The sequence below is a fragment of the Coffea arabica genome, chromosome 2e (genome assembly GCF_036785885.1).
Source record: "Coffea arabica cultivar ET-39 chromosome 2e, Coffea Arabica ET-39 HiFi, whole genome shotgun sequence".
Classification (NCBI taxonomy): Eukaryota; Viridiplantae; Streptophyta; class Magnoliopsida; order Gentianales; family Rubiaceae; genus Coffea; species Coffea arabica.
Genome location: NC_092313.1, coordinates 18,762,478 through 18,788,865, shown reverse-complemented (window position 1 = coordinate 18,788,865; position 26,388 = coordinate 18,762,478). Strand labels below are relative to the sequence as shown.

The 26,388-nt window shown below is 46.4% G+C and overlaps 3 protein-coding genes and 1 pseudogene across 3 annotated transcripts; 1 reads left to right on the top strand and 3 right to left on the bottom strand.

The window, feature by feature from the left end:
- Positions 1-12: 12 nt before the first annotated feature.
- On the bottom strand, positions 13-1,488 carry LOC113728696 (methylthioribose kinase-like; annotated as a pseudogene).
- A 2,062-nt stretch (positions 1,489-3,550) lies between these two features.
- LOC113731586 (glutamyl-tRNA reductase 1, chloroplastic) lies at positions 3,551-7,185 on the bottom strand. The gene is made up of 3 exons (XM_027256942.2): positions 6,485-7,185; positions 5,533-5,774; positions 3,551-5,044 (listed from the first exon to the last, which is right to left on the bottom strand). The coding sequence occupies exons 1-3, from the start codon at positions 6,783-6,785 to the stop codon at positions 3,917-3,919; spliced, it is 1,671 nt and encodes a 556-aa protein (XP_027112743.1). The 5' UTR covers positions 6,786-7,185; the 3' UTR covers positions 3,551-3,916.
- Positions 7,186-14,190: 7,005 nt separating this feature from the next.
- LOC140036137 (uncharacterized) lies at positions 14,191-20,137 on the bottom strand. Its single transcript, XM_072077436.1, has 3 exons — positions 20,057-20,137; positions 16,435-19,890; positions 14,191-16,305 (listed from the first exon to the last, which is right to left on the bottom strand). Exons 1-3 carry the CDS (start codon positions 20,135-20,137, stop codon positions 14,191-14,193), a joined length of 5,652 nt encoding a protein of 1,883 aa, XP_071933537.1.
- An 805-nt stretch (positions 20,138-20,942) lies between these two features.
- Positions 20,943-23,320, top strand: LOC113728695 (peptide methionine sulfoxide reductase B5-like). Its single transcript, XM_027253066.2, has 3 exons — positions 20,943-21,402; positions 22,890-23,046; positions 23,156-23,320. Exons 1-3 carry the CDS (start codon positions 21,065-21,067, stop codon positions 23,318-23,320), a joined length of 660 nt encoding a protein of 219 aa, XP_027108867.2. The 5' UTR covers positions 20,943-21,064.
- Positions 23,321-26,388: the final 3,068 nt, after the last annotated feature.

Here is a 26,388-nt window from a genome sequence, read left to right as displayed (position 1 = left end):
GGGACGCAAAACTTAAGAAATATCTTATTACCCTTGAATACATTCTGTTTGTCCTTTGGAGTTATTACTGTATATCACAATTTAACTCAATTATCCTTGCAATATTTAAAATCATAAATTTGAGGAGTTTCTCATGATTTAGACTGCTGAATGGCGGACACAACTTCACCAATGCTCTTGAAGCTTCGTCTTTCTTTCGGAAGCAAATTTGCAAGGGTGAGAGCTTGCCGTTCATAAATCACACGTTTCTCTGGCTCAGCTATTGATTCGAAGTCTTCAACATGAGCCACCCCAACAATTCTTCTTGTCATTTTTTCAGCACCAAATCCAAGACTGTCATGGAACAGATCTTCCATATATTTCTGTTTTGCCAACAGATGAATTTCTGCATTATTATAAATTTCAGGCAGATATGCCTCACCAGGGCCATCCTTGTGTTCATCCCAGAAAGCAGTAAACTTTTTATAAAAAAGATTCCACGTCTCTTCTATAGTTTTCAATATCCACAGCTTATATTCCTTTCTGTCATTTCCCTCATTTGCATGTTCATCTTGTGCAAAATAAGCCAGGATTAAGTTTCCAATAAGAGCTCTAACATAAATCCCATCGGCGCGTAGAAAGAAAATTCTGGATCTATAACTTGAGTATAATTGCTAGTAACCATGATAGAACCTGTATGAAGGTCACCATGGATGAGAGCTTGGGTTCTCTCACAAAATTTGGACTTCAACTCTGCAACTTCAAGCTTCAATATATTATCTTGCCGAACTGCCTCTGCGTCACTATCAAGATAAGGAGAACTCAATAAAATGGAATGCAACCAAGTGAACTCAAAATATACATAAACCAGGATTATATGGAATGCAACTTGGTTTCCCGTAGCATTCAGATTTCCAAATCCACATGAGCATTTACTCCTGATACAAAAGAAATTCTATCAACTTCTAAACAAAAATATGGATCCAATGATCTACATAATTTCAAAACATGAAATGTCCAGTGGGTAATTGGAATCATCTTCAATTTCCAAAACTAGCTTGTATCTTCAAAAGTATTTTGAACATGATAACATGCTCATATAAGGTAACCAGTTAAAGTATTTTCAAAAGTATTTTCTTCCCTGCATATAAAACTGAAGGAGAACAAAACCGAGCCGTTAAAACATTCATCAAGCAATTTTGCTGGAACGCCCGGCAGTTGTAAGGTAACCAGTTCCATTTAGAAGAGAAAAATTCCACTTTAAACCCATTCCAATAGTTGTTGAAGCAATTTTACTAGACAAATTATTTGTAAGGTAGAGAACTAAAAGGCGCATGTTAGCCAGAGCAAATGGTTGATGCTTTGGAACTAGCAAAGTTTCCTCAAATTAACAAACATTAGACAAACATAAAGAATTAGTCCAGAAGAATTAACAAACATTACACAAAAGTTTACATGGCCACACTTTGACAAATATTGACATGCAGCCAAACACTCCGTGTTCATCATTTTACAATTTGAAGCTTACACAGGCAAATAAACAAATAGAATGTATGCATTAAAATTTCATATTCATGTATCACCACTGAAACTTACATTTACCATAACCATGCAAGATATAATCACAAATCAATAATATAAAAATCAAGATTTCCCACAGACAAGAATTTTATGACAGAAAATGAACAAAAAAATTTAGAATATAAACAATAACAATCTACACAAAAAAAATCCTTTTTTTCATAATTCTCTAAAGAAGATTGAGCAAAGAAAGAAAGAAAGAAGAGATTGAGTTGAAGAAATACCTTTTGTATTGAATTGTGGGTGTTGAACGGAAGAAAGCCAAGTGAATCTAGTTGCAAGTATTGAAAGTAAGAGCTGAGAAAGCCTTGCACCGGTGGTTTCACAAATGAATTTTAGGATATAATGGGAATAATAAATTTTTGTCTCAGCTTTTAAAGGACAAAATTGTCATATTAGAAATGTCTTTTGGCAGCCCAAGTTGTTTCCGTCCTTTTCTTCCCACTTTTGGGCGGAAAATTTTCACCAGCTGGAGGGACTCCTATCCGTTCTTTCCTTTTCTCTTCTGTCCACGTTAGAACTCCCAAATGAATGAAATGGTACGGGTTTCTCTCAGAATCCTTTCTTTTCTATCCTTTTCTCTCCATCCAAATGAAGCCTAAAATTTTTCCTATTTTTCTCTACATTTTTTTTTCCGCCTTTTTTAAGGTGGGGAAAAGACAGAAAGTCCCATACCCGGTAGTACTTGGGAAACGGATTGCGCCGACTGCTTGTAAATTTTAATAATCGAGACGCAATTATTACATATGAGATCTATATAAACAGTACTAAAATATCACACCTTGGTTGTATTTGATTTTGCTTTAGTATGTACTGTCATTTAAGTTGGAGATTTTATTTTTGATATACTAAAAATTTGAATGACTATATACACGAAATTCTGTGAAGGAAAATATTTGCAAATTAAGATTAATTATGTGAAGGGAATATTTTCAGAATAAGATTTTCATTACATTTTCTTATAGCTTTTTTTTTTTTTTTGGGTGAGGGAGTAGGGATCCAATGATGTTAATGATTGTTGGAAGAATGTATTAAAATTTATGGGTAGGTTGTACGATGTACGTTAAAAATTATAAAGAATTTTAATTTTTTTCCTGAAAATTAAAACAATAACAATTTAAAAAGTGAACAAAGATTGAAACTATCCCTCATCAAACGTAATACTATTGCAAAGAGTTGACAAAGGCGATTTGAAAATCAATAGCGTCTGTTAAATTAAATAAATGCCAATCTTCTATTTCTCTCCGTTGGAAAATTACTTTTTTTCTTTTTATTATTGATTGTCCATTAATGAACACTACTAGTATTCCGCAAGGGTTAAAAATAAAAAAGCCCCTTTGTGTTATACTTAATATACAGAAAAGTCCCCTATAGTTTCAAAACATACAAAACGATACCTCGTATTTTGAACTAAATTGTAAACTAACAGAATTCGTTAAATTTAACGAAAATGACGGTTTCGACCGTTAAACTTATCGAATTCCGTTAAATTTACCGGATTCCGTTAAATTTTCCGTTAAGTTTACCGGATTCCGTTAAATTTAACAAATTCTGTTAATTTACAATTTAGTTCAAAACTTAAGCTATCGTTTTGTATGTTTTAAAACCACGAAAAGCTTTTCTGTATATTAGATATACCGCAGGAGTTTTTTTTTCTTTTAACCCATTCCGCAAAGACAAATTTTGTTGAGTCCGCTTGTCTCATCCCAATCAAAACCTTGAACGGAACTAAAACCCAAGAAACATAGAAAGGTTTCCGAATCACATTCCCCTGAATCCCCTCCTTGAGACAAAATATCAATTCTTCAATGAGTCTTTCGTCCTTGTTTTCGCTTTTGTTTTCGAGGTTCCTTCCCGTTGTTTGTCTAATGTCCCAACAAAAATTTGAAGAGTTAAAAGACGAGCAACTTCATAGAACAACTCCATTTTCCTTGCCTGTTTCCGACAAGACAAAAATCACACCTAAGGCAGACGAAAAAGAAACAAGCCCTTTGCCGTATGAATAACCAATAATTGAATCACTATAATTACCTAAAACAGAAACTTTCTTAATCCATTGCTTTCCTCCGGTCAAGGGAGTTAGTAACGAAAGCTGACAAAAGCTTTAGCCTAAATAAGCTTTTATCTACTTCCCTGTTATCTTAATTCCTCGAATGCCGAGCTCAATTCTCTATCCACTTTGGAAACTGTGGGTTTCTAGGATGCCGCATATACAGTACAATAACAGTACAGACTTACAGCACTCCCCGTTTGAGGAGTTAGGACGATACCTAGCCATGATACTCGAACAAAATACCACTGTAGGAAGGTTCTGTTCTTCTCAATCCCGGTTGGAAAGTCCAGCAACCTTGGGAGCTTACTTCTGGTTTTTTTCCATCTTGCTCCTTATCTTCTCTTCCAAAACAGAAATCTCTGTATCCAGTTCAAATATCCTGTTAAGAGCATGCATATTCTCAAGAGTCTCGCCGAGAGACCGGTTGCCAGTACCACCACACCTCAGGTGCTCCATTGGTCCGTGGAGTAGCTTGTTGACAATACCCATACTCAAGTCATATATAGCTTTCTTTTGGCTCTTTGACACATCATTTCCCATTTTTGACATACACTTGTCGAGCTCTGAAGCTCTAATTCTTTCAGCGTAAGCACGAAGCTTTTTAATGGTTGGAACAGTCTCGAGGGAGTCTTTCCAAGCTTCAAATTTAACGACTTCCTCCCAAATAATTCCCTGAGCTTCCGTTGCTTTCTGCAATCGGTCCTCCTTCGTAGCTGCCACAACTTCCTTAAGATCATCGACATTGTAAACACGTGCGGTTTCAAGATCCGAAACAGGTGATTCCACATTTCGAGGAACAGATATGTCAATAAATAGTCTATGTCCAATATCAGGCCTGACAGGGGGAAGTGTCTGAACATGCTTTTTCAGGAACAATGGCGCATCTGAAGCTGTGCAAGTAAATATTACATCAGCTTCAGCAGCACATGTGAACATCTCCGACAAAGATCTGTAGACTATCTCAACATCCTTAAACTCCTCTTTAATGGCTGAAACTCTGTCTTCAGTTCTGTTGACTACCACCATTTTCGTGCACCCTTTTGCAACCAAGTGTTTGATGACAAGTTTGCCCATCTTGCCAGCTCCAACAACTAACACACTGGCAGTTGTGTAAGAAGACTGTGGAAGCTTAATCTGAGCAAGCTCCACAGCAGCTGAACTAACAGAAACCGACCCAGTTGAGATGCTAGTTTCAGTTCTAACTCTCTTTCCAGCTGTGATAGCATGCTTAAACATCCCGCTCATCTTCCTGCCAAAGCCAGGGACACCCTGTCCAGAGTTAACCACATGTTTTACCTGTGCTAGAATTTGGCCTTCTCCAAGAACAAGAGAATCAAGCCCAGAAGATACTTCAAATAAATGCCATGTGACATCCTTGTTATATAGCAAAAAGCGATGCTGACACAGCTCTGATGTAGGAACTCCACTTTTCTGACAATGAAGAAAAGAAAAGTCAAAGCTAAGTTTGTCATACAATTCATATGCACAAAAGAGCCTTTCTCAACCAACATCATTAGTGTGAGCTCAACGGCAACAACAGAAGAAAAAATGAGCAACAACAACAACAACAGAAGTCCTAATGGAGACAAGAGGTAGAATGCTTCACTCCAGAAACAACCACAACAGGTTGCACCACTTATTGTTGCAGTAGTCGACATAATGTTCCAAATTCTTAGTCAGGATATGAATTTGAATATTCTTATTTATATAAAAACTAACTAGTGCACCAAAAATCATTTCATGAAACTTGAAGCATGAACAAGTTGCTAAACTAGCAAAATTAAATACTTTTTATTCTTTTTTGGAACAAACACTTCTACTGTTTCTTCTATTGATGTCTCAAAAAAATTTCATTGCCAAATACGAGGATAACAAACAGGACTAAAACTGCTCATCAGATAAATGGAATAGATTGGAACCTTAGACATCCAGTCAATGACTTCTTTGACCCCACGATGCTGAGACAGAGCCACAACATATATTTCCATCCTGTTACATGTACTCAGAATAGCAGCTTCATCTATATGATGTAAACCACAAAGTTCACTAATTGATTGAGGCCATTGAGCTTCTGGAATGGATAGTTTCTCTCTGATCTGAACAGGAGTGGTCCGAAAGTTTATCCCTATAACCATAATACTGCTACTTTCCTTCGTATACCCTGAAAAGAGAAACAGTACATATACCCTAATCAGTTTCCTGCAGTTGTAATCAATATAAGTCATATCTAACTGCATTGTAAACAACTATAAGAGGCAATCCCCACAGGAAAATCTTCTTTTTGCTGTTCTGCAGCACCTTGCTCAAAAATTTTATCATGTTGGGATATCTCTTATTTATCAACTAATCGCTGCAATTTTCGAGATAATGCCCAACAAGAAAGGCTATTAAGGCAAATATTAATACTTAAAACAGCAATTGAATGCTCATAAAGTTGCCCAAGTTCCAAACCATGTACTTGCATAGCTCCAATACGTGATCAAACAAGTTAAAATTGAGAACCTACTTAATTTCTTTGTTTTCTTTTTTTCTCTATAATAAAAAAGTTCGACCCTTTTGCTTTATGATGCTTCACATCTCCAATTAAACTCGCACATGAACACCAAAAATAGAAATCAACATCAAGTCCGCTTTTGTTTATCAGCCAAATTAAAAAAAAAAAGAAAGTGTTATACGCCCAAAAAACCCAGATGAAAATTTAGAATCCCAGGTCACAGGAAAAAGAAAAATAGACTGAGAACAATAATAATGAGCTACACATACAAATAAACAGTACTATCTTTGATTATGTACATGCAGTTTGCATATGCGGCAAGCAAGCCCACGTTCAAGATAAAAAAAAATACAAAATAAAAAGGATAGGAGGCTTACGATCAGCGGCTGATGTTTTGAGGAGCTCCAAAGCCGAGAGACTCGAAGCCCTGGATCCGATCTCGTCTACAACTTGGCATTTAGGGTTTAACGAAAGCGGCCTCGTTTTCTTCTTAACCTTCAACCCCTTTCGAAAAGTTCGAGCTTGATAGGGAAAAGTAGCTGAAGAACAAGAAGAAGAAGAAGAAGAAAACTGAGCAAAGCTGCCTAAATTATTGAAACGGAGAAGCCCACTGGTATCCATTCCCAATTTCGAATCCAAAAATCCAATTGAAGTCACGAAGCCACTCGCAGCCGCCATAAAAATCGATAGAAAGACTAAATTCACAAATTAATTAATTCAATCAATCAGAATTAGCAGAAAGAAGAAAAATCAAGCGAGATGGCTCCGAGACCCCTTTTCCTATATATAGTAGTATTATGTGACTGAAGATGATGAATAAAACCAATTTTCAGAAGAATTCAATGACGAATAGGAACGTAATCAAATGGGTTAGGTGGAACGAGCAGGAACTTTTCAAAGTTCCCAACTCCCAGGCGTTGGATTTGTTGAATAATTTTGGGTTGGAAGGGAAGGGGTGGGCTTTATAGTTGACATTTTTTACGTTCTTTTTTCTTGAATTTCAATTCCCATATGTTTCCTTCTTCTTCCAGGACAACTCGGGCGGGTGCTAACCACGCGGCTTTAACCTTTTAGAGGTGTTTTCCTAGTAGAACTCAATTGAGATGGAGCTTGGTCGGAAAATGGAAATTGCCAAAAACTAACGAAAACGTGGATCTTGAATGGGTAGGCCGCCCGTGAGCATGTTGTTTGACCAAAAGAAAAAGGACAAAAGGGGTACGCATGCTTCGCACGTGCTATATTGTATTGACCTTCCTAACCATTTTTCGTTCTTTTAAATGTTTTTGTTTATAAGGAAAGCACGTAATTGATTTTGAATTCCAAAATTGCGAGAGTTTCCTAGTTATTTTATAGAAAATATATTTCCACATTGTAGCTTGGAAAAAAAAAAAAAGATATCCATACATCCAACTTCCAAGTGCAATGATGTCTCATCTCTAAAATATGCATTTGGGTAAAAGATATTCGAAGTTTTTTTAAAAAAATAACATTGTAGCACTTTGCACTTGTCATGATCTGTTGTTTGTTATATAAAAAAATTATTAAAAAGATAGAAAGTAAAAAAGTGATTGAAAAACGTATTTATAATATAATCAAATAATTTTTACAAATAACGGCTAATCCAAAAGCGCAAAATTTATTTGAAACTCATTTTCGATTCCAAAATTGCACGAGTTTGCAAGTTATTCTTTTGGGGCACGATGCTCACTTGATATGATCATTAATCAAATTATGCTAAACATTTAAAATAAAAATAAAATAATAAATCCGTAAATTAAAGTGCTATGATGTCCTATCTCGTTACCCTTTACGGATTATTTGAGAATTAGAGATAGACTTGGTACTACTATCAATTTGTTTTCAGAAAAAAAAAAAATTTACACTTAAGAAAGGGTTATTATCACTTTACCTCCTTAACGTTTGGTGCTACTATCAATTTCCCGCTTAACGTTATTTTTTAGTCACTTTACCCCCAACACTAACGGTCAAACTTAACGGAGTTTGTTAATTAAAGTCAAAAGACATGTTTAACCCTTAAAATTATTATCACTTTACCCCATAAAATATAGTCTCATTATCAATTTACCCCCTAGAGTTATTTGTTTGTTATATAAAAAAATTATTAAAAAGATAGAAAGTAAAAAAGTGATTGAAAAACGTATTTATAATATAATCAAATAATTTTTACAAATAACGGCTAATCCAAAAGCGCAAAATTTATTTGAAACTCATTTTCGATTCCAAAATTGCACGAGTTTGCAAGTTATTCTTTTGGGGCACGATGCTCACTTGATATGATCATTAATCAAATTATGCTAAACATTTAAAATAAAAATAAAATAATAAATCCGTAAATTAAAGTGCTATGATGTCCTATCTCGTTACCCTTTACGGATTATTTGAGAATTAGAGATAGACTTGGTACTACTATCAATTTGTTTTCAGAAAAAAAAAAATTTACACTTAAGAAAGGGTTATTATCACTTTACCTCCTTAACGTTTGGTGCTACTATCAATTTTCCGCTTAACGTTATCTTTTAGTCACTTTACCCCCAACACTAACGGTCAAACTTAACGGAGTTTGTTAATTAAAGTCAAAAGACATGTTTAACCCTTAAAATTATTATCACTTTACCCCATAAAATATAGTCTCATTATCAATTTACCCCCTAGAGTTATTTTTTAGATAATATATCTTACCATTAAACCAACTTAACAAGTTAAAAAATTTTAGAAGAAAATACCCTTCTCTTTGTATAATAAAAATAATAAAAAATTTAAAGTGACTCTTCTACTTTTTAGTAACAAGAAAAAAAGTCAAAATATTAATTTCTTTTTTTTGGCAATTTTATTAATATCCAAAAATAATAGAAAGATGGAGAGGGAGAGGGGGAGGCGGAGGGGGAGGGAGAGAGGGAGAGAGGGCTCAATTCTTTTTTTTTTTTCTAAATTACAAATAAAAAAGAATTAAATACTTTTATTATTTTAAAATTATTTCACTTTTTTGTTTACCATCAAATTCCAATCCTAATATCGACAACCTTAAAGTAATACAATAATGTTAGACTTTTCTTTATTTTCTTTTTTTACAAAATCTAATTTTTTGTCTCCTTCTTTCCTATCTCTTTTTCTTTTCCTAGTATTAATAAATGTATAAAAAAAGAAATTTGAGAAAACCCTTTATTTTTATGTTTTTCGATCTCTTAAAGTAAAAAAAAAAAAAGAATTACCATTCCAAATTTTTTATTTTTAATTATATATAAAAAGGGTAAATATATTTAAAATTTTTTGACCATACTAGTTAGATTAACGATGAGGTAAAATGCTTAGAAAACAATGTTAGGATCTAAAGTGATTGTATCACTATATAATCTAAATGAATAAAGAGATAATAACAATGTAGTAATGCTATAAAATAAAAGGGTGTTTTTGTCCAAAATTTCTTAACGTGTTGAGTTGAATTACTTATGGGGGTAAAGTGACTAAAAGATAACGTTAGGGGGGTAAATTGATAGTAGCGATATAATTTAAGGGAGTAAACTGATAATAACCCCTTAAGAAATGTGATAGCAAATTATATATGATCACATATGAAAAAAATGGTTTATAAGTAAATTGTAAACTATGTGTATCTAATTATTTGTCTTACAATAATAACATTTTATGGATATATAACATTCACTTTCGTGTGAAGAACAAATATGTTATGGATTAATTTTCTATATACTAACAGTATATACACTTTCACAATTAGATGAGTAAACAGAAAATGTGTAACAATAAGGCCTTGATCTAGTGGTTAAAATTGAGTTCACGAGACTTAAAAATATTGAATTAAGTCTCCATAAGGCTTCGTTTGCGATTGGGGTATTTTTGCTAAAAGGTGCTGAAGAAGCGCAGACACTTCCCCGAGGAGAGCTGACCTGATCAGCTCGGGGTGTCGATGGGAGAGCTGATCCAAGACCTGTAAAACAGAGAAGATGAGCTAACAGAGGGGGCCCGAGGGTTGTCCCCGAGGGCGCTCCGACGGCCAAGTTAGTTTTCCGGTGAGTAGGGTTCACGGGAAGTAGCAACTGTCCAGAGTTAATTGCCAATAATCAGCGTCCCTTGTACAGTGGATGTGTGCTATTATTTATACCTGCGAGGGAGTCCGACCTCCGCACGACGCGGGACTTGCCCGGTATAGATAGTATCCCGCACTTGGGGGGGGGGACTTCCTCCGACCTCTTCGGGATGGACCTTCGCCTCCCCTGGGAGCCCTAGTCGGTACGGCCCGGGGCGGCTCCCAGGGGTCTGAGGGCCAAGGCCCAGCTCGGCCATTCCTGGGCTGCCACGTGTCTGGGCCCGGAACGGGGCCTCTGCACTAGCCCCCTAGATTAGGTAGGACTGTCAGGCAGACCTAATCTACCTCCGCCACGTGGAAGGCCAGAGCCGCGCACTACTCTGCCGAGGTCACTTCTGGTATAGTGCTGTCACAGGGACGCTGTGCCCGCGTCCTTTCAGCTGTCCCGCCTCTTCGGTTTTCGTACCAGCATTAAATGCGTTCACATGGGGGTCGGTTCAAATTCACGCAACCGTTTTCCCTCCACTTTTCCCCCTATAAATAGGGGATGCCAAATTCTCATCTGTCCCATTTGCCATTTCCGCTTCTTCTTGTGCATTTCAAGTTATCACGCTCCCTGTGCACTCACATTTCCATTTTCCAGCAACCTCCGGCGTCCTGTGCCCAGATTCCGGCGAGCCTTCAGTCCTTCTTCTGCCGTTCTCAGTAAGTCCTTTCTGCGATTCATCTTCCCCCTCTGCAGTGTCTTTTTTGCCCTCTGTTACCTCCTACTTTTTATGTCGGATCATTCTTCCTCCTCTGTTGCTATAGTATCAGTCCGCCGCAGAGCTCCCCGAATCATCGCTCTTTCCTCGCCTTCACCCTCATCTTCGTCACCATCTTCTCCTCCCCCTCTTTCCCCTTCTTCTGCTTCTAGTCCCAGCTTTCACACCTCAGACCTGCCCGAGCCTACTGACACCATGAGCTCTCCTCCACCCCAGTCTCCTTCATCCCATCCTTTTTCTGCCCGCGCTCTAGAGGAAACGGCTGAGCTCGACGCCTACCTCGAGCGAGAGGCCGCAACCACCTCCTCTCCCCAGTCCCCCCATGAATCCCCTGGCAGGGCCCAGGGCGGAACTGGGGAAGACAGGGATCCCTCTGAGGGGACCCCTACCTCGGAGCAGGGGGAGGATCCCGAATTCTCCTACGGTTACCCAGACCTACAGGAGGCCACCCTATTGCCCCAGGACGTGGCCGAGCTGGCCGAGTCGTACTCCATCCCTCCGGCCTTCGAGCCGAGGGCGGCGGGGCCCGACGACCGAGCCTGCCGACCTCCCCCAGCCTTCGTGGCCATCTACAGGGAGCAGCTCATCGCAGGGCTCCGTCTCCCCATCCATCCAGCTCTGACCAATATTCTGACCTACTGGGGGCTCAGAATCACCCAACTTCACCCTACCTCCATCAGGATCATCACCGGATTCCTGATTTACTGCCTTCTCTGCGACATCCCCTACTCTCTCTCCCTTTTCCGAGCCGCCTTCATTCTTAAGTCCTCCCTTCCGGGGTGGTACTACTTCTCCCGTCGGGGCCACCAGACCAAGGGAGGGAAAGGGGCCCAGGAGTTGTTCTTCGGCCTCCCCTCCTCCGTTAAGGATTGGAAGGAGGATTTCTTCTTTGTCAGATCCACACATTTTCCCCCCAATGTGTGGAAGGTTGGGGGGGTCAAGGCCGACCCCTACCCAAAGGACCTGGGCTACGAGACCCTCAGCCCGCTGTTGGGCTCCAAGGTGAAGCTCGATGTTACCAGGATCTCTACCGAGCAGATCTCCGCAGCAGGGCTGATGGGGACGTTGTCCGGATCCTCTGGGGAAGTGGCGACCCCCCAGCCCAAACTCGACACCTGTAACGCTGGCTCTGTCCCTGTCTTTATTCATAGCGTATAGATTTTCCCTTTTTTGCCTTTTACTGTCTTTCGTTTGGCTGACCTGGTGTTCATTTCAGTGAGGAAGCTCTCCCAGCTGTTGGGCGCATCTCTCGAGGAGGCCACTCCCGACCCCCAGCCCGGAGCTGCTCAGGGGGCCCCAGGTGGGTCTTCCACCCCGGGGGGCGGCTCAGCCCCCCAGAAGGAGACATCACAACCATCCCCCTCCCAGCAGGCCGCCAGCAAAAAGAAGGCGGCCGGACAGAAGAGGGGCAGAGGGGACGAGCCCTCTCAGGCTGGGCAGAAGAGGCACGCCCTGGTCTCCTCACAGCCTCCTCCTCTTGCGCGGGTCTCCGGGGGACCAGTCCACCTGGGCGTGGGCTCTGCCGGGGAGCAAGTCCAGGAGTCGACTCCCCCGAGCTTGTGGCACTTCCGCCACGTAGCTCCCCTGAAGCCAGGCCAAGCCCCCACGATGCATGACCCCCGCCACTTCTGTCCGCCCTGGAAACTCTCCATCAACGACCGAGCCCAGTTCCCCGAGGTGGCTCGCGAGCTGATGGTGGGCTCGGTCCTTCCTAGGGACAGGAAGTGGATGGAGCTGGCCAGCCCCTCCGAGCTCTTGGACGCGTACTACACCGCCCAGGCCCAAGTAAGTATCGCCCCTGGGTTAATTTCACCCCCGTGTCTGGGTTAAGTGATGTGACATGCTGATCTGCTCTCTCTCTTTTCCATTCCAACGCTGCCGGTGCCGCCCTGGCTACCCGCTTCTCCGAACTGTCTCCCGACCTGGAGAAGTTGAGGAAGAAGAACCTGGAGGTGGAGAGGAAGCTTTCCCAGGCCCTCCAGGAGGCCAGCTCCCTTAAGGCCAAATTAGACAAGGCCGAGAAGGAGATGGATGCCGCCCAGGTCCAGCTCGCCTCAACCAGGTCGGAGCTCGACCAGGAGAGGGCTGGTGTGGCCAGGCTGAAGGAGGAACATGCCGTAGAGCTCTCCGGCACCGTCAGCCGAGAGCGGAAGAAGGCTGTTCGGGAGTTTATCTCCTCCGATCAGTTCGAGATGGACATCGCCCTCCTCAACCGGCCCATCCTCCAGGTTGGCTCTACGCGGGCCCTGACCCAGGTGCAGGGCCTCAACCTACCCGGCTTCAACGTGGCGGACTTCAAGGACTACGATCCTGCGGCCGAGGATAGGCTGGACTGGCTCTTTGATGGGTACCGGAAGGGGCATGCCTTGAAGAGCCTGGTCCGCCGAACCGACGTAGGAGCAGACCTAGAGGAGGTTCCCCTGGAGGAGGACGGGTCTCCAGGCAGAGCTGCCGGGAAAGAGCCGGTGGCCTAGGGCGGTGGCCACTCCAGAAGCCCTTTCTGTCTTTTTGTAAGGATGTGACCATGCTCCAGTTGAAAATGCTCTTGGAGGTCCATCCAGGACGGAATGGGTTTCCTGCTTCCGGGCTCCTGAATAGCCTTCACCATACGCCTCTCAACATGCTTGAGGTGTACTTTCAGCTTCCACCCCGGTCGGGCCACCAGCAGGTATAACAGACATCGAAGGAGATTACCAGCTCGGAAGTTTTACGGTAGATAGGCAGGGCGTTTTGTAATAGATAGGCAGCTCGAAAGCTCTGTAATAGATAGGCTTGCAATGTATACATAAGATTTCGAAGAGTTATTTTCTTCTTTCCTCGCCCACTCGCAATGCTATGTGCCAACCTCCGGGGTCGAACACCTCACACCTCACCCCCTTGGGGCTGAGTGCTTTAAATATTAAGCGCGTCCTTGTCGACCTCCTAGGTCGAACAATTCGCACTTCCGACCGAGTACTTTAAGCATTAAGTGCGTTCTTGCCGACCTCCTGGGCCGAACATTTCACACTTCAGAGTATTTTAAGCATTAAGTGCGTTCGTGCCGACCTCCTGGGCCGAACACTTCACACTTCACCTACCACCCCTAGCCCCCCACTAGGACGTTGAGCGAGGGAGTGCTGAATGTGCTAGTGTAAGGTGCAGGTTTGAAAATTGTAAAATGAAACAAGTACAATGGAAAATGAAAACGAGCTGTGATTGAATGAGAAATAAAAAATTCGAATCCCAGAGAACAAGCAACTGGTCATCCTGGTTTTACCTACGCTACAAACAATCGCAAATTGGAGATATGCCATGTCCGAGGTACTTCAGATCCATCCATCTGAGCGAGCTTGCAATAGCCAGCTCGGCTCGCCTCAAGGACCTTGTAGGGGCCCTCCCAATTTGGGTCGAGCTTGTTGGAGCCGTGTACCCGGCTTATCGAGTTCTTCCTCAGGACGAGGTCTCCTGGCTGGTACTGTATAGTCTTTACTTTGGCGTTGTGATAGCGAGCGAGCTGGCTTTTATACTTAGCCATTCGAATAGCCGCTTCCTCCCGCCTGACTTCGAGCATGTCCAGGTTGCACCTAAGCTCTTCCTCGTTGGATGTTGCCACGAAATTCTGTGTTCTGGGTGAGGGAAGACCGACCTCCGCGGGCACCACGGCCTCTACTCCGTATGTTAGGGAGAACGGGGTCTCGCGAGTAGCCGTCCTGGGCGTAGTGCGGTAAGCCCAGAGGACACTGGGGAGCTCATCCAGCCAGCTTGATTGGGCGGACTCCAGTATAGCCTTCAACCCTTGCAGGACAGTTCGGTTAGCGTTCTCCACCTGGCGATTGGCCTGGGGGTGACCAACCGACGTGAAGTGTTGGTTGATTCCGAGCTCGGCGCACCAGCTGCGGAAAGGGTTCTCGGCGAACTGGCGGCCGTTGTCGGATATCAGGGCATGCGGAATCCCAAACCGGCAAACTATGCTCTTCCAAAAGAATTTCTGAATTGCCTTCCCCGAGATAGAGACCAGGGGCTCCGCTTCCACCCATTTTGTGAAGTAGTCTATGGCTACCACGAGGTGCTCATATCTTCCCGGGGCTCGGGGGAAGGGACCCAGGAGGTCTATCCCCCATTGAGCGAAGGGCCAAGGACTATGGATGGGAATCATCTCCTGAGCTGGCTGATGACGCAACGAGGCGTGTACCTGGCAAGCTCGGTATTTCCGGACCAGATCCGCTGCGTCTCGGAAGACAGAGGGCCAGTAGTAGCCCAAAAGGAGGCACTTTTTGGCCAACACCCGAGATCCCACGTGTGCCGCACATATTCCTTCGTGGACTTCGCGCAGGACGTAATCACCTTCCCCGGGAGTCACGCACTTTAAACAGGGGGACAAATACGACCTCCTATAGAGGGTACCCCCGGTGTAGGTGTACTTGGCAGCCCGGAGCTGGATTCGGCGTGCCTCGGCTTTATTTTCGGGGAGGGCACCCGAGCTGAGGAAGTCAATGAGGGGCGTCATCCAGGTGGCCGAGCTGTCTATAGTCAGGACCTGGACCTGATCGATACTTTTCTGCTTTAGCACCTCCACCCATACCTCCTTGCTCAGGTGGGCAAATGAGGAGGATGCCAACTTTGAAAGGGCGTCTGCCCGCTTGTTCTGGGACCTTGGCACCCGCTCGATTTCGAACGTTTGGAACAAGGCCACCGACTCTCGTACTTTGGCCAGGTACTTCTTCATAACCTCGTCCTTGGCTTCGTACTCCCCAAGGACTTGAAGGACGACGAGCTGCGAGTCGCTCCTGGCCTGGATCGCGGTTATTCCCATCTGGTGGGCTATCCGCAATCCTGTGAGCAGGGCCTCGTACTCGGCCTCATTGTTGGACGCGGGGAAGTCCAATCGGAGGGCGTAGGTCAGTTCTTCCCCGGTGGGTGAAATGAGTAGCAGACCAGCCCCGCTTCCTTCCTTGCTGGAGGCCCCGTCCACGAACAACACCCAGGGCTCCTTCGGCAGCCGCTCCTCGTGTTGGGGGCTTAGCTCGGTTAGACTCAAGCTAGCCCCTTCAGCAAGGAAATCCGCTAAGGCCTGGGCCTTGATGGCTTTGCGGGGCTGATAGCTGAGGTCGTGCTCGGCTAGCTCGACAGCCCATTTGGTCATTCTGCCCGAGACCTCTGGCTTGGTGAGTATCTGACGCAGGGGCTGGTCAGTCAGGACTACAATGCCGTGAGCCTGAAAGTAAGGGCGGAGCTTGCGTGCCGCATGTACCAAGGCAAGGACCAACTTCTCGGCTGGCGAGTATCGTGTCTCTGGCCCCTGTAGAGCTCGGCTTACGTAATACACCGGCCTCTGAGCCCCCTCATCCTCCCGCACCAGGACCGCGCTGACGGCCTCGTTGCAGGCGGATAGCTATAGGAATAAGGTCTCCCCCGGCTCTGGGGCTGTCAGAGATGGTAGCTCGGCCAAGTATGTTTTTAGGTCGATGAAGGCCTTCTGGCACTCCTCAGTCCAGTGGAAGTTTTTTGGCGCTTTCAGTACTCGGAAGAAGGGCAGCCCCCGGACCGCGGAGCGCGAGAGAAACCTATTCAGGGCGGCCATCCTTCCTGTTAGCCGTTGGACCTCCTTCACGCTCCTCGGAGGGGCCATGTCCATGATGGCCTGGAGTTTATCCGGGTTGGCCCGGATTCCGTCTCGGGACACCAGGAAACCGAGAAACCTTCCCGATCTGACCCCAAAAGTGCACTTCTTCGGATTTAAGCGCATCCGGCTCTTCTGTAGGATGTCCAGGACCTCCCGCAGGTCGGGTATGAGGCGCTGGTCAGTTCGACTTTTGACGATCATGTCGTCCACATAAACCTCCATGCTCCTGCCGACCTGGTTTCGGAATAGCTTGTTCACCAGGCGCTGGTAAGTTGCTCCCGCATTCTTCAATCCGAAGGGCATGGTCCTGTAGCAGTAGGTTCCCTCCTCGGTGATGAAGGAGGTCTTGTCCCGGTCCTCCCCGGCCATCTCTATCTGGTGATACCCCTTAAAGGCATCCAGAAAGCATAAAACGTCAAAGCCCACAGTAGAGTCTACTAACCTGTCAATTCGAGGCAGGGGAAAGCAGTCCTTTGGGCAGGCTTTGTTAAGGTCTGTGAAGTCTACACACATCCTCCAGGTCAGATCCTCCTTCTTGACCAGGACGGGGTTGGCCAGCCAGGTCGGGTAGTAGACCTCCAGGATAATCTTGGACTCCAACAACTTGCCGACCTCCGCCCTGATCACATCATTTCTCTCGGGGGCGAAACTCCTTTTCTTTTGCTTTACTGGCTTAAAGTGAGGGTCCACGTCGAGGTGATGGACCGCCAGGTCCGTGGGGATCCCGGGCATGTCGTCCACCGACCAGGCGAAGACCTGGGAGTATTCCCTCAACAGAGCTTTCAAACTCTCCTTCTCCTTGGCGGGCAACAGGGCTCCAATGCGGAGAATCTGATCGGGCCGATCCTCCCTTAGGGGGAACTCCTCCGTCTCATCTTGGGTGCTTAGCTGCTGGGCCTCATCCCCTGGGATGTAGGGTTCCAAACAGGTTGTCTGGGCGACCACCTTCTCATGCCCCCGAAGCGTGGCCAGGTAGCATGCCCTGGCTACCGCTGGGTCGCCGCGCACCTCGGCTACCCCCCCAGGGGTGGGGAACTTGATGCTGAGGTGGAAAGTAGAGGAGACAGCTCGGAGGGCGTTCAGGGCGGGTCTCCCCAAGAACACATTGTAGGGGGACGACTGCTTGACCACCACGAAATCAACGAGAATGGTCCGGCATCTGGGGGCCTGTCTGACGGTGACCATCAGGGTGATCATTCCCTCCGAGCTGATGGGTGGTCCGGTGAAGCCCACCAGAGGTGTCCGGACCGGGGTCAGCTGGTCATCCCTTAGTCCGAGCTCCTTGAACACGCGATAGAACATGATGTCAACCGCGCTACCCTGGTCGACATACACCTTCTTCACCCGGTAGTTATTGGTGACAATGTCTATCACAATAGCTTCATGGTTCCCGGAAGCCAAGGGAACCGCATCCCTTGGTCCGAAGGTAATCTCCTCGTCCATGCGCAGACGCTTCAAGGAGTCGTCCCCTTCGGGAGGTGGCCGCTTATTCTTCCGAGCTGCATGACTGTCCCCCCCCGTGGGGCCTCCCGCGATGGTGTTTATCACTCCCGCCAAGTTCTGGGTGTCCTGGTCGGGAGAGTGGTTCCGAGGAGCCTCACGCCGTTCTGGACGGTCGCGACGCTGTCCCTCGCGCCTGTCTCCGTAAGGGTTGCGTCCGAACTCTTGTCCTGGTCGGCGTACGAACCGACCTAGAAAGCCGCGTTGGATCAGGTCCTCGATCTCCTTACGCAGGGCCCAGCAGCCCTCCGTGTCATGTCCGACGTCACGGTGAAAGGCGCAATATCGGTCCTGGTTCCTTTTGTTCCGGGGCGTCCCCATCTTGGGCGGCCGATCTCCCAACCCTTCGGCCTCCATAACGGCCAAGATCTGAGCTCTGGGCCGTGTTAGGGGGGTGTAGGTCTTCTCTGAGAGTGGTGGCAGAGCAGGGGTCTTCTCCTTCGAGAGCCGATCAAAGACGTTTTTCTTAGCCGGGGCCTCCTTGCCCTCCAGGGGGTTGGTCCGGCCTTTACGATTTCCGATCTCCCGATCTGACTCTTTCTTTAGGCGACCCGCTTCCTCCGCGTTGGCAGTCTCGTGGGCCCTGCGTAGGAGCTCTTCCAGGTTTGCGGGAGGCTTCTTGGCCAGATCGTAGAAAAGCTCCTCCACCCTGAGCCCATTTGTGAAGGCGGCCATCACCACTTTTTCGTCCTTGTCCCTGACCTGCAAGCTCTCCGCATTGAAGCGGGTCATGAAATTCCTCAGCGACTCGTCGGGCCTTTGCCTGATGGACATCAGGTGGGTTGCGTTCCTCGCGTAAACCTTCGAGGAGACGAACTGGGCTGCAAACTGCCGGGCCAGCTCGGGAAAGCTCCGTATAGATCCCGGTTTCAGTCCCTGGAACCAGAGCCGCGCCTTCCCCTTTAGGAACATTGGGAAGGTCTTGCAGCGAACCTCATCCGCGGCGGTTTGCAGGCGCATGTGCGTCAGGAATACCGAGAGGTGGTCTTCCGGGTCTGTAGAGGCATCGTACATCTCGATGCTCGGAATCTTGAACCTCCGGGGTAGGGGGTAGTCCTCTATCTCCCGGGTAAAGGGCGAGGTTGCATAGTTGTCTTCGTATGACCGGGGCCTCAAGATCTGCTCGAGTTCATCCCGAGCAGGGTCCAGATGATCGCGGGGCCGGCTTTTGACGGATCGAGCGGGGGAACGCTCGAACCCATTCCGTGTGGGCTTCCTCGGAGAGGGGTCTCTGGGTTGGCTCCTCGCGGACCTGTCGCGGGAGTACCTCTCGCTGTCCCCAACCACCGAGGCTCGGGGGCGGGGAGGAGTCCGGGGTCGCTTCCTCCTAGGGGGCTGGTCGCGCGACTCATCCTCTGAAGGATCAGGGGGTAACTCCTTCTCCTTTCCCTTGGCCTTGGAGGTCTGTGCACCCCCAGCCCCCTCTCCCTCCTTCGCCTGCCGAATTATATCCTCCAGCATGGGGAGATTCTCCGTCACGAACTGGAAGATCTGCTGCCTCCGTTCCCCTGAAAGGGCCGAGCCACCGACGCCCTGGGACGCCCCGGCCTCTTTCCGCTGGGACCCCTCACCGCCCCCAGGGCCGGCGCTCTCTGCCGTACGCTTGGATCGCGTCCGGGCCATCAACACAATCTTACTTACCTTACGGTTCCCACAGACGGCGCCAACTGAAGAAGCGCAGACACTTCCCCGAGGAGAGCTGACCTGATCAGCTCGGGGTGTCGATGGGAGAGCTGATCCAAGACCTGTAAAACAGAGAAGATGAGCTAACAGAGGGGGCCCGAGGGTTGTCCCCGAGGGCGCTCCGACGGCCAAGTTAGTTTTCCGGTGAGTAGGGTTCACGGGAAGTAGCAACTGTCCAGAGTTAATTGCCAATAATCAGCGTCCCTTGTACAGTGGATGTGTGCTATTATTTATACCTGCGAGGGAGTCCGACCTCCGCACGACGCGGGACTTGCCCGGTATAGATAGTATCCCGCACTCGGGGGGGGGGACTTCCTCCGACCTCTTCGGGATGGACCTTCGCCTCCCCTGGGAGCCCTAGTCGGTACGGCCCGGGGCTGCTCCCAGGGGTCTGAGGGCCAAGGCTCAGCTCGGCCATTCCTGGGCTGCCACGTGTCTGGGCCCGGAACGGGGCCTCTGCAGGTGCTTTTATGCATTTTTAAGTTTTAATAATGTGTTTGGTGAGCACCATTGTTTAGGAGCAGAGCTTTTCGATAGTAAAGCACTTTTAGCACAAGTTCAAAATTGATATTTTTAAAATAGTTTTGTATTTAAAAAAATAAAAAAATTAACTTTAACAATTTTATTATAAATTTTGAACTAAATAAAAACATAACTATGTTTTGGAATTTTAAAATTACACATTATTATCAAATAGAGAAAAAGCTTACTCAGGTATGCACCAAACAATATGAGCAAAAGTTCTACTACTCGATATGTTTTTTTACAAGTCACCACAACCTTAAACAGTCCTTAAATATGAGTTTCTTCTTCCACTGATGTGGGTTAGTTTGCTTCTCCCACTTTATGAGTTAATTTATAGTAATATTCAACATTATAATTCCATCGAGTTTTTTCTCTCATTTTATGTGAGTTAGTTTGTATTGCGAATCACTCGCAGTGTTATAAAAAAATTAAAAAAGGAAAATGTTGGGTAATGGATCTAACGTCCTATTTTATTTTATTTTATTTTTTGAAAAAAACCACCCATACATTCATTGGCGGTGTAAAATTACCTTCGGAGGTTTCCTAGTGGACAATAATATTCCATCAAAACATAAAAATCATTTTGCTGGCAATGGCATGTCCAGAGGCAAATCTGCAAATGGCTAACGAACAAGCCGCATACATATCCATCCAAGTCGGTGGGTGAGCAATAAGAACTCGTTTATTTAATTATATTTTTCAATATAAGGAAAGAAGCAAGCGTTGTTGGAAAATCGTTATCCGTTATTGACGGTGAATTGAATTGAGCTGAATTTATTTTGGCCCCCTGCAAAACAAAGCCCTCCAAAGATTATCACAAATGGGTTCTCAAATCATGAAAATATCACCAATTGCTTCTTCTAGAGCTGCAATTTTCAATTCCACCCCTTTGCTCCCAAGAACATTCCTCCCAAAGTCAACTCCCACTATTACAGGTCTATTCAAGGCCAAGTTTAGACCTTTATCCTATCGACCACTTAAAGAAAGCGATTTGCCACCTGGGTCTGGTGCATTGGTTCACTATCAGAGCAAGAGAGGCATCAGAGGTGGGGTCGTAGCCATGACTGCTGCACCCGGATCAGTTCAGAATTCTGAGGAAGAATGGCGTGCAGTTCTTTCTCCTGAACAGTTCCGCATTCTCAGACAAAAAGGGACCGAGTATGTTTTCTTCTTCATTTTTCTTTTTTACCGGAGCTTTTGCTTTATTCCTCGAATAAATTCTTCAAACTTTCTTGTTATTCGACAATTTTTTTCCTTGTTTGGTCTGATGTCGTTCCTGGTTGTGCTTGTAGCTTTAAAGGCTGTCGTAAAATGTTTTCTGCAAGGGCCAAGGAGGCCTTGGGTTAGGAATCTTGGGATGATTTTTTTTGGGGGTTTTTGTTTTGTGGGTGGGGGGGGTGTCAATTGGATAATTCACCACCTAGGGGAAGCTAATTACAGAATTTGGTACGTCAATGGTTGACAGACTCCAAAATATGTTATACTAAGCTCTTGGTGCTTTCTGATACCAGTTATTTGGCTAAATAATCATCTACTTTAGGAAACGAACAGTGAAGGCAAAGGTGCCAGTGCAAAGTGGACAAGCATCTTCTCTATCTAAGGGATGAAGGACAATGGATAGTTGCATGAGATAAAGGGTTAAATTCTTGCAATCTTACTGTCCCATTTAATTGAAATTGTTGAACTACCCGAGGGTAAAATCTTGGCTGTGGAACCACCAATTTTCACATTGTGAAAGAATATTTCGCTCTCTGTGCAAACCGATCCTCTTGTGATGCACTACATACACTTAGGTATCGAACCTCTACTTACCATTTCCACTAATTTGTCGTATGTGTAAAAGATGGCCTCCGAAAATCACCTGTTACTGCTAATTTGTCATATGTGCAAAAGATTGCATTGGCAGGCTCCTGCATCAGACATAGCTTTGAAAGGTCCTCTAGTTTTATCTTATGACAAAGACAAAAAATACAAGTTCTTGACATGCTTGAGAAACAGACAGAATTAATCCTCTTAAGCTTCCTCTTGCAAAGGGGAAGGAACAGCAGTACCAAAGTGACAGAGAGGGCTGAGGGATGGTAAACCATAGAGAGTCGAAATAATTAAGTAAAAAATTCCTAATTGTCTTTCCCCAGCCCCATGATGGAAAACACAGATTATAGAGAGCTTAGAAGAAACATATGGTATCTTTGACAAATTGCATGGGGAAGAATTGCTCCATTCAGCCTCTCTTTTAAAGAGAAAGGGTAGAAGTAGTAATAGGATATAGTGATACATTTTATTCTTCTCTTTCTAAACACAAGGTGTAAAAATAAACAATACTGAGCATGAGAGTGACTCAAGGATTCATTTCTGTATATCATTTGATAGGTGTTATGCTGAAGCTGTAGCCAAAAAGAGCAAACGCTGCAGCTGAACAATTTTAGTGGACTGGCTTTTATGCATATACTTGTATGAATTATGACCGTGATATATAGATCCTTAGCTCGGGCTGAAAGATACTAGCTCTCCAAGCTATGCAACCTAGCTCCTTGTGCATCAGTTATTTACCTTGTTAGCGTTATTCATGCTTCCAGAGTGCAAGGGGTGAATGTTTTGACTTACTATTGCTTTATGTGATGATAATCTACTGGAGTTCTCCACAGGTATCCAGGTACAGGGGAATATGACAAGTTCTATGGTGAAGGTGTCTACAACTGTGCAGGATGTGGAACTCCCCTGTATAGGTCCACAACTAAATTTAACTCTGGATGTGGATGGCCAGCGTTCTATAAGGGCATTCCTGGTGCAATAAATCACACTGTGAGTTTCATTCTCATATTCTTGTGCTCTATCTCCGCGTTGTTATTTTTTCGAAGTATCATTCTGATGAAGTTTTCTGTGCTAATGACCATACCTGTTTGATCTTCAGCCTGACCCAGATGGAAGGAGGATAGAAATTACATGTGCTGCTTGTGGTGGGCATCTTGGTCATGTGTTTAAGGGTGAAGGATTCCCGACACCAACAGACGAGCGTCATTGTGTCAATAGCATTTCACTCAAGTTCACTCCTGCAAATTCTGATGCCAAAATATGAATCTTGTTCCTTATTCTGCGCCCTCCTTCTGCATCGTCTGTCTTAAACATAAAAGTGATTTTGATCCATTGATGGATAATGATGTTGTGCTGTTGAAATAAATATTTCTTGTTACGTTGAGGATATACTGGTTATCGATGTCATGTATGTGCGCAAGTGCAAGGGTGTCCAGAAGTGAACTTGGTTTTGGCAACAGAAATTATGGAACTAGTTATTAAGGGAAAATGATATGTGATCGTTGAATCTGCTCGTTCAATTTGAATTTACTACTGTAATATGATTAAGAAGTTTTTGTGCAGCATCCTTTAGTCATCCGCCCAGAAATCAGGTTCACTTTTGTTAATTTTATTCTTTTGTTGGTAAGAAGAGTTGGTGGTTTCATTTCATGCTGAAGAGAAAAGTTGGACATGCAGTGCAGTTGGTGTGAATTTCGGAGACCATTATATTGCCCGCTTCGATTTGCACACGAATGTGATTTGGTGTTTGAGCAAGCGACATGAATAATGTCTACTGCTCATATCATGGAATGGAAACAAGATGCCAAGTCTGTCCTGCCCGTGGCTTCGACGAAGGAGGTCCGTTTCAGGATTTGATAGAAGAGTAACAGATTTTTGCGCTGAACATGGCTGTATCAACTATCAACCAACTCGACTCGACTCGTCCAAATCTCTTGGGATTTAAATCCCTCTTGGGGTTTAATCTTGCATTTTGCAGTTAAAAGAATTCTCATAGTAGAGCAGGATGGTACAGATGTTATTAATTGTAAAAAAAAAAAAAAAGAAGCATTCTCATTGGACATTATGATTAGTGATTGAAGCATTTCAATGACTGGCATTGGTTTTATGATCAAAAACAAAAATAACAATTTACAGAGTGCAGAGGCCCCGTTCCGGGCCCAGACACGTGGCAGCCCAGGAATGGCCGAGCTGGGCCTTGACCCTCAGACCCCTGGGAGCAGCCCCGGGCCGTACTGACTAGGGCTCCCAGGGGAGGCGAAGGTCCATCCCGAAGAGGTCGGGGGAAGTCCCCCCCCGAGTGCGGGACACTATCTATACCGGGCAAGTCCCGCGTCGTGCGGAGGTCGGACTCCCTCGCAGGTATAAATAATAGCACACATCTACTGTACAAGGGACGCTGATTACTCGGCGAATACACTCTGACTAAGTTAATCCCCGTGAACCCTACTTACCGGAAAACTAACTTGACCGTCGGAGTGCCCTCGGGGACCACCTCAGGGCCCCTCTGTTAGCTCATCTTCTCTGTTTTGCAGGTCTTGGATCAGCTCTCCCATCGACACCCCGAGCTGATCCGGTCAGCTTTCCTCGGGGAAGCGTCTGCGCTTCTTCAGTTGGCGCCGTCTGTGGGAACGAAAGGTAATTGTTAGTGTTGATGGCGAGGACACGGTCCAAGCGAACAGTTGAAAGCACCGGAGCCGGGGCCGGGGAGGGGTCTCGTCGAGAGGAGAACGAAGCGGCCGGGGGCGCTGGGGGCTCGGCCCTCTCAGGAGACCGGAGACGGCAGATGCTCCAGTTCGTGACAGAGAACCTCCCCATGCTGGAGGATATAATCCGGCAGGCAAAAGGAGGAGAGGAGGCGGGGGGCGCACCAACTTCCAAAGCCCAGGGGAAGGAGAAGGAGAAGGAGTCGATCCCTGACCCTTCGGAGGATGGGTCACAGGACCAGCCCCCTAGGAGGAAACGGCCGCGGACTCCCCCTCGTCACCGAGCTTCGGTGGTCGGGGATAGCGAGAGGTACTCCCACGACCGGTCCGTGGGGAGCCGACCAAGGGACCCCTCCCCACGGAAACCTACGCGAAATGGGCCCGCACGCTCCCCCGCCCGATCTGTCAGGAGTCGCCCGCGTGACCCACCCCAGTGGCAGCCCGTCCGGGATGAGCTCGAGCAGATCCTGCGACCACAACCGTACGGGGACAACTACGCAGCCTCGCCCTTCACTCAGGAGATCGAGGACTACCCGTTACCCCGGAGGTTTAAAATCCCGAACATCGAGCTGTACGATGGTTCGACCGACCCGGAAGACCACCTCTCGGTCTTCCTGACGCACATGCGTCTGCAAAACGCCGCGGATGCCCTCCGCTGCAAGACCTTCCCCATGTTTCTCAAGGGTAAGGCGCGGCTCTGGTTTCAGGGCCTGGCACCGGGGTCTATTCAGAGTTTCACCGAGCTGGCCAGACAGTTTGCCGCCCATTTCGTTTCCTCGAAGACCTACTCGAAGAACGCGGCCCACCTGATGGCCGTTAAGCAGAAGCCGGATGAGTCCCTGAAGAACTTCATGACGCGCTTCAACACAGAGAGCCTGCAGATCAGGGATAAGGACGAAAAGGTGGTCATGGCCGCCTTCATGAACGGGTTGAGGGTAGAGGATCTCTACTACAAGCTTGTCGAACAACCTCCCAAGAACCTGGGAGAGCTCTTGACCCGGGCTCACGCCGCCGCCAATGCAGAGGAGGCCGGCCGCCTGAAACGGGAATCAGATCGGGAGTTCGGGGACAGGAAAGGACGGGCAAACCCTCCTGAATCCAAGGACGGCCAAGTCAGGAAGAACGTCTTCGACCGTCTCTCCAAGGATAGGGCACCAGCTCCGCCGCCCCTCCCAGAGAAGGCCTACACCCCTCTAACACGGCCCAGAGCCCAGATCTTGGCCGTTATGGAGGCGGAAGGGCTGGGAGATCGGCCGCCCAAGATGGGGACGCCCCGGAACAAAAGAAACCAGGATCGGTACTGCGCCTTCCACCGCGACGTCGGGCACGACACGGAGGGGTGATGGGCCCTGCGCAAGGAGATCGAGGACCTGATCCAGCGCGGTTTTCTAGGGGGGTTCGTGCGCCGACCAGGTCAGGGGCTTGGACGCAACCACTACGGAGATAGGCACGAGGGACGGAGGCGCGATCGCCCGGAGCGGCGCGACGCCCCTCGGGACTGCTCTCCCGACCGGGACACCCAGAACCTGGCGGGGGTGATAAACACCATCGCCGGAGGCCCCACGGGGGGGGACAGTCATGCGGCTCGGAAGAACAAGCGACCTCCCCCCGAGGGGGACGACTCCTT

Bases quoted from the DNA above. Each gene is read 5' to 3' on its own strand.
- LOC113731586 (XM_027256942.2), bottom strand. From the start codon at position 6,785: ATGGCGGCTGCGAGTGGCTTCGTGACTTCAATTGGATTTTTGGATTCG. The intron at 5,775-6,484 runs GTAAGCCTCCTA...TTCTCTTTTCAG, and splicing joins CAAAACATCAGCCGCTGATC to GGTATACGAAGGAAAGTAGC. The intron at 5,045-5,532 runs GTTCCAATCTAT...CTTCATTGTCAG, and splicing joins TCATTGACTGGATGTCTAAG to AAAAGTGGAGTTCCTACATC.
- LOC113728695 (XM_027253066.2), top strand. From the start codon at position 21,065: ATGGGTTCTCAAATCATGAAAATATCACCAATTGCTTCTTCTAGAGCT. The intron at 21,403-22,889 runs GTATGTTTTCTT...AGTTCTCCACAG, and splicing joins CTCAGACAAAAAGGGACCGA to GTATCCAGGTACAGGGGAAT. The intron at 23,047-23,155 runs GTGAGTTTCATT...TTTGATCTTCAG, and splicing joins CTGGTGCAATAAATCACACT to CCTGACCCAGATGGAAGGAG.
- LOC140036137 (XM_072077436.1), bottom strand. From the start codon at position 20,137: ATGGCCGAGCTGAGCCTTGGCCCTCAGACCCCTGGGAGCAGCCCCGGG. The intron at 19,891-20,056 runs GTCCATCCCGAA...AACTCTGGACAG, and splicing joins GGCTCCCAGGGGAGGCGAAG to TTGCTACTTCCCGTGAACCC. The intron at 16,306-16,434 runs GTACTGAAAGCG...TTATTCCTATAG, and splicing joins GGGGGCTGCCCTTCTTCCGA to CTATCCGCCTGCAACGAGGC.